This window comes from Crocuta crocuta, unplaced genomic scaffold, assembly GCF_008692635.1.
Source record: "Crocuta crocuta isolate KB4526 unplaced genomic scaffold, BGI_CrCroc_1.0 scaffold978, whole genome shotgun sequence".
Taxonomy (NCBI): Eukaryota; Metazoa; Chordata; class Mammalia; order Carnivora; family Hyaenidae; genus Crocuta; species Crocuta crocuta.
In genome coordinates this window covers 442,341-449,538 of record NW_027530876.1, presented here as the reverse complement: position 1 = coordinate 449,538, position 7,198 = coordinate 442,341, and the positions used below count along the sequence as shown (strand labels likewise).

The following is a 7,198-nucleotide window of genomic DNA, read 5'->3' as shown; positions in this document are numbered from 1 at the left end:
AGCCTCACAGCATCCAGAAAGGCTTCCTGGAAGAAAGGCCGTGGAAGCTTCCTTCTATAAGTCGTATCAAGAACCTATAAATAAGATGAATCCAGGGGTGCCTGGGTGGTTAAGCATCAGACTCTTGATTTCACCTCTGGTCATGATCTCAGGGTCGTAAGGTTGGACTCTGCACGGAGTGTGGAGCCTGCTTAAGATTCTCTTCCTCTCTGCTCCTCTCCTGCTTGCCCATGTTCATTCTCTCTCTGTCTCAAAAGAAAAAAAAGATGAGTCACATACTGCCAAGTGCTAGAAAGGATATTGGAAAGCCCTGAGCATGCCTGTGTCTGCAGATCCGGGGGTCACATGGATGAGCAGATACCCCGAAGCCTTTGGTCCTAGTCGTTACCCCCTCCTGGCCCCTGGCCTGGCTGGGTGAGCGGCACACCTGTGCTTCCAGAGCCTGTGTGAGCGGCCGCCTTGTGAATACCCGCCTGGGAGACCCAGAGGCGATGATCAGCCTCTGAGCTTTTTAGACTTCTAGCAGGAAGGTATGGCTCTTTGCAAAGCGGCCATGGCAGCTNCAAAAGGACCTCGGCTCTGCCCCTGCCTCTTTGGATTGAGGGACACCCGGGCACGTTCCCAGGTGGGGAGCAGCAGGGAGCAAAGCGTGAGGACCCATAGGCCATCTGCAGTGGGACGTGTCACATAGCGCGGGGACTCTAGATGGATCACTGCTCAACACCTGTCCCCTTTGGCTCAGATCCCTTTTACTCTGAAGCTGTCAGATATGGCATTGGTGTGGCTAGACGTGGCTGTCTCTGAGTTGGGGGGTTGGGGACGTTCGTCTTCCGCGCAGGCCACAGAGCAGTTTTGCAGTCCTTTGTGAAAGCCCTCTGGAAGATTGGTGTCTGTTATTCTGAAAACGCTTAGATTTTCCCTGGCACGTTTGCTTCGGACCTGTGATTCTGGAGGGCTGTTCCCACGATGCCAACAGCGATTGTCTCTGGGTAGACGGGGGCTGGGTGCCGTCTTTTTACTCTGATCTCCATGTTGGGACTGTATGTTGTTTTTGTAATAAGGAAAAGATTTTTTTTATACATTTTTAAAGTTTGTTTATTTATTTTGAGATGGACAGAGAGGGAGAACCCCAAGCAGGCTCTGCACTGTCACAGCACAGAGCCTGACAGGGGGCTCGATTCCATGAACCGTGAGATCATGGCCTGAGCCAACGTCACGAGCTGGATGCTTAACCGACTGAGCCCCCCCAGGTGCCCTGTAAGGAAAAACAGATTTTAGAAATGAGAAAATGATTGTTGTGGCAGCCCTCTGGTTTGTGAAAACGAGTTCCCGATTGTGCCACGTGCAGTGTGCCAACTTTCCCGTGTCACAGACAGCAAACACCCCTGAGCAGGACTGATTATTGGCCAGTAAAGAATCAGGAATAACAAAAGAGAGAAACATGACTTAAGTAACTGATTATGGATTTGGCAGAAGCTTAGAGGGTCGCTGTGACCCTCTACGATGCTTTGACTGGCTGGTCCCGGGGAAACGGATGGAGGCTTTGGAGCCATTTGTCTGGGCACGTACTGCATGCTGTCCACCACGTGATGGTGCAGGGGTGAGGTGGGGGGATGATGCATGGGACCTGGCTGGGCATGCTGGGGACGGTTCCTCTTCCCTGCCAAGAGTTCCCCTGGCCTTTACCGAATTGACTTTCTGGGCTGGATGACAACCACTGGCATCTGCGTTCTCTTTGCCAGGTTCTAGGTGCCCATGAGGCCTCCCGGAGGAGCTTCTCAGTAAGTACCTGCCGGAGTGTATACGTGTATGCTTGTGTTTACATGTGCACGCACCTGTCTGTGCGTGCAGAGACGTGTATGTGTGTGTGCACGTCTGTGTGCTGTGCCTGCCTGTTTGTTCCCAGGCCCTCCAGGTCCTTGTCTCTGAGGCATGGCCTGGAGGTCCCCCGCTCCTTACCCGAAGCCCACTGCACAGCACCCCCAGGGAAAAGGCCCCGTTCCTGGGGCACAGCCTTGTTCCTCCAAGCCTGGCTGATTCGTGTCTTCTTCCTTCCTGTTCCCACTCTAGCAACAAACAATTGTGAGTATTCTTCTCATCTGCCTGTTAAGTTTTGGGGCTTTTAGATGCTGTGGGATTGAGCCGAGTCCAGGCGGGGGGTGGGGACTGTTTCTGCCACCATCCTGACGCAGGGGCCCCCCCGTGATTAGCTTGGCTGGCCTGGGCTGGGGTAGGGGGTCAGGTACCCAGAGCTGGAACCTCATGACTGACTGGCCCACCGGGCCCACCATCACCTTTCTGTCTTTCCAGCCTCCATCGGCTAAGTATGGTGGGCGACACACAGTGACCATGATCCCGGGGGATGGCATCGGGCCAGAGCTCATGTTACACGTCAAGTCTGTGTTCAGGTACACGGCTCCTGGGCCTTCTTCCCCTTGACCCGTGCCCCTAGGGGACGGTTTACCCCGGGGTGGGGGGGCTTCAGAACTGTGCCAAGAGGGATCGTGAGCCCAGAAGCCCACTGGCCAGGGCTCTGCCCAAGCGCCCCGTGAGGCAGTGGCAGGAGGGCTGAAAGCCCAGGCCTTTTGTCCCAGTGCCTGTGATCCCCCCAGGCTGGCCTGGGCGCGGGGCAGGTGGCACAGTGGTCACGCTAACTGCCGTAGGGTTAAAGCATGTCCCTATCAGTTGGTGCAGGCGGGCCCAGTCTCCTTTCAGCCAGAGCCAGGTCAGGGTGGGCAGTGGCGGTGGGGAGGCCTCTGCACCCAGTGGTCTGGGCAGGCTTCCTAGAAGAGGCATGAGAAGGTCCAGGGCCCGCCACCTTGACCCAGTTCTGCCCCAGGCATGCATGTGTGCCAGTGGACTTTGAAGAGGTGCACGTGAGCTCCAACGCTGACGAAGAGGACATCCGCAATGCCATCATGGCCATCCGTCGGAACCGTGTGGCCTTGAAGGGTGAGCGTGGGGGCCAGGATGGGGCACTGTGCACAATCCCTTTCGTTTCCAAGCTGACACACACTTGTTGCTGGGGCTGCACAACTCTGACTTTAGGGATTTTCTGGCCAGGGAGGACCCTTGTGCTTGGAGAGTGGACAGAAGCTTCTGGGGTCTGTCTGGGAGCTTGGTGGCACTAGGCTGTACAAGTGCCTGTTCAGTAAAGGGCTTCCTCGGACCACGCCCTTCTCTCCTGGAGCAGCCCTCTCTGCTGGGGTCAGCTTTGACTCTGAGTCTTTTTTCACAAACCACATGTCACAGGGATGCAGTTCTAACCCTCCGCCTGCCGCCTTGCCTCCAGCTGGCCCGGCTCTGGATGTTACAGACAGGAATTCTAGCCCGTTTTCAGTTTGCCTTGGTTTGGTACACGTTCTTAAACTGCATGTATTACTCACTTTGTAAAGTATAGCTCATCACCTGCTCTGTGTGAGCCAAGATGAAGCCGGGCAGAGCCCCAGCCCCTGGCAGTCAAGCAGAGGGGCCACCATGGCAACTGAAGGGGGCCTAAGACATTGTGGGCGAAGGCAGTGTAGGCAGGGCGGGGCTCGGGGCAGGCCTAGCGGGCCCTGACGAAAGCCTGCTCTGCTGGGGACCCTCTGGCTGCCTTTTCCTGGGTGCTGCTGGTGCCCTGCTACTCCTGTTCTTTTTGCCCTGGGTCTGCCCCAGGCCAAACCAGAGTCTTTTCCAGGCAGCCCCCACCTGCCCCTGAACTGGGGCTCATGTGGCGCCTCGATGCGGGGCCTAACGGCGACGCTGGCCAAGGTCATGTTGCTGGCGCCAGCCTGGCTAGCCAGCCCATTAGTGAGCAGGATTGGTCACTTTCTCTCCAGCCAAACCCTGATCTTGCCATTTCCTGCCCGTGGTCTGGCAAGATCTCTTTGCTAGCTGCCAACCCTTGTTCATTCATTTGTTCATTCACTAAGTAAGTATTTATCAAGTGCCTGCTATATGCCAGGGCCGCTCTAGGCCCTTGGAACCCATCAGTGAACCGCACACACGCACACGCACACACCCCTGCCCTCACAGGGCTTAACATCAGCAACTCCACCCTGGCGCTCCATGAAGTACATCTGCTGGTGAGAGCCACCTCCTCTGGTCGATGCTGCCTTCGGCACGCGTTCCCTCACTCGGTGGGGAATATGGTGGCGTCACTGAGCCCATGGCCCCTCTCCAGCCTGTCTTTGTTCTGTCTTGCAGGTAATATCGAAACAAACCATAACCTGCCACCGTCCCACAAATCCCGAAACAACATCCTTCGGTGAGAGCCAAGTGCAGAGGCTGGGGGCTCGGCAGGGGTGGAGTGTGCCAGCAGACAGCTGTGGCACTGACCGGCTGCTCTTCTCTCTGCGTTCCCAGTACCAGCCTGGACCTCTATGCCAATGTCATCCACTGTAAGAGCCTGCCAGGAGTGGTGACCCGGCACAGGGACATAGATATCCTCATTGTCCGGGAAAACACAGAGGGCGAGTACAGCAGCCTAGAGCACGAGGTGGGTGGGGCCCGGGCCCGTCCCCTGTCCTCGGGAGGTGGGGGCTGGGGACAAGCCTGGCCAGGCCCAAGGAGAAGCTTGTGCCAGATGGCCTCTTCTCCCCGTCTCTGTCCCAGAGTGTGGCCGGAGTCGTGGAGAGCCTGAAGATCATCACCAAAGCCAAGTCCCTGCGCATTGCCGAATACGCCTTCAAGCTGGCCCAGGAGAGTGGGCGCAAGAAAGTGACAGCTGTGCACAAGGCCAACATCATGTACGTCCCACCCCTGCTGTGCTCCTGCCCGTTCCGTTCCGTAGGCAGCTGTGAGACTGCTGAGCCGAACGGCCTCCGCTGCCCTGCTGTTAGGGACTTGGGGCCCCGGACCCCGGCCACTGCCCGAGGGACCGTGCTCCGGGGCGTGCCCTTTGCCCCTTTCCCGGCCGCAGCCTCACCACAGTGCACACGCTGGGCGGGTAGAGCGGGATTGTGCCCATCGTCCAGGCGGGGGACTGGTCAGAGTTAGAACGCAGCTTCTCTGGCCATCTGTGCACCCCGTCCCTCCAGCTGACTGTCGTAGTGGCCAAGCTGGTGTCTTGCGCCCCCCTCCTAGGAAACTAGGCGACGGGCTCTTCCTCCAGTGCTGCAAGGAGGTGGCGGCCCGCTATCCCCAGATCACCTTTGAGAACATGATTGTGGACAACACCACCATGCAGGTAGGTGGCCTGCCGGGTTCCAGGGCGGTCTGCCTCGGGCACAAGGGGCTTCCTGTGCACTCAGGCTCTTCTGTCTGTCCACCCTTGCCCTGCAGCTGGTGTCCCGGCCCCAGCAGTTTGATGTCATGGTGATGCCCAATCTCTACGGGAACATCGTCAACAACGTCTGCGCGGGACTGGTCGGGGGCCCCGGCCTCGTGGCTGGCGCCAACTACGGCCATGTGTACGCCGTGTTTGAGACGGTGAGTTTCCGGGGCCGTTGGCCCTTCCGTGCTCTAGAGCTCGCGTCCCGTCCACTTTGCCGAAAGCGTATGATACAGTGCGGCCGTCGCCACCGCCTCCTCCCTGGATGTTGTCGTCCCTGTAGTATTCGGGGCCCCTGGTGGCTCAGTTGGTTGAGCGACGGACTCTTGATTTCTGCTCAGGTCGTGATCTCACAGTTTCTGAGTTCGAGCCCTACATCGGGCTCCGTGCTAACAGTGTGGAGGCTGCTTGGGATTTTTCTGTCTCCTTCTCCCTCTCTCTTTGCCCTTCCCCCACTTGCACCCTCTGTCTCAAAATAAGTAAATAATCTTTAAAAGAAAGGTGGGAGAAACCCTGTGCTTGTTGGCTGCCACTGCCAACCCCTGGCCACCACTCATCTGCTTTCTGTCCCTCCGGCTTTGCCTTTTCTGGCAGTCTCCTACACAGAGTCACACACTGTGTGGCCGCCTAGGGTTGGCTTCTTTCTCTCAGCGTAGTGTTTTGTTTTCCTTAATTTTAGAGAAAGAGCGTGTGAGCAGGGGAGAAGGGCAGAGGGAGAGAGAGAATCCTAAGCCGTTCTTCTGCTCAGTGTGGAGCCCTATGTGAGGCTCGATCACACGACCCTAGGACCATGACCTGAGCTGAAATCAAGAGTGGATGCCCCACCCACTGAGCCCCCCATGCACCCCACAAATGTAGTATTTTGAAGGCTTATCCATGCTGTACCATGGCTATATGGCCCAACAATGTTCCTTATTATGGCTGAATAATATTTTATCGTACAGGCACCACGTTTTGTTGATCTATTTGTTAGCTTCTATTTTTAAGTCTTTTTTTTAAATGAGGTAAAATTTGCATAACACTGAAACCATTAAAAGAAACTTTATTAATGTTTATTTTTGACAAAGAGAGAGAGACCGTCCGTGAGCAGGGGAGGGGCAAAGAGAGAGGGAGACACAGAATCCGAAGCCCCCAGCTGTGCTGACAGCTCAGAGCCCGATGCGGGACTCAAACCCATGAACAGTGTGCTTATGACTTGAGCTGAAGTTGGGCACTTCACCGACTGAGCCACCCAGGTGCCCCCAGAGTGAAACCATTTTTAAATGAGCAATTCAGGGGTNAATCCTGCCACATTAGCCAGCATTCCATGACCCCGCCCTCGCCCCCGACACTCACTGACCTGCCTTCTGTCTGTGTGGATTTGCGTGTTCTGGACATTTCACACAAATGGAATCCTACACTCTGCATTCTTTTTTTATTTTTTAAGTTTATTTATTTTTATTTTTGNCTGGGTGGAGGGGGCACAAAGAGAGGGGGACAGAGGATCCTAAGCGGGCTCTGCAGTGACAGCAGTGAGCCAGGTACAGGGCTTGAACTCACAAATCATGAGATCATGATCTGAGCTGAAGTCAAGTCGACTTCACTCAATTGACTGAGCTACCCAGGCACCCGACCCCGTGTTCTTATGCTTACCATCCCAGTCCTCTGTCTTGCTCCCTCTAGGCTACAAGGAACACGGGCAAGAGTATCGCCAATAAGAACATTGCCAACCCCACAGCCACGCTNCCGCCTCCATCCGTAAGGCCGTGTTGGCGTCCATGGACAACGAAAACGTGAGGCTCTTCTTCTCCCCTCCCCTGCCTTACCCCAGCCCCTTCCCCCGGTGGGGGTTGAGCTGGCATGCCACCTGAGGGGCCAGAGGTGATGACCTGGCACTTCCTGCTGTCCCCCAGGGGAGGGCATTACCAGCTACGGTAGGACTCTCTTGGACTTAGCTGGTAGGAC

The 7,198-nt window shown here is 56.3% G+C and overlaps 1 protein-coding gene across 1 annotated transcript; it reads left to right on the top strand.

Annotated features, from left to right (window-relative positions):
- Positions 1-1,697: 1,697 nt before the first annotated feature.
- IDH3G (isocitrate dehydrogenase (NAD(+)) 3 non-catalytic subunit gamma) lies at positions 1,698-7,030 on the top strand (the record flags this gene model as incomplete). The annotated part of the gene is made up of 9 exons (XM_077769606.1): positions 1,698-1,781; positions 2,311-2,408; positions 2,840-2,952; positions 4,189-4,249; positions 4,348-4,480; positions 4,597-4,730; positions 5,068-5,170; positions 5,266-5,412; positions 6,917-7,030. Coding segments are annotated over 9 exons (987 nt in total), but the record flags the coding sequence as incomplete, so codon positions are not given.
- Positions 7,031-7,198: the final 168 nt, after the last annotated feature.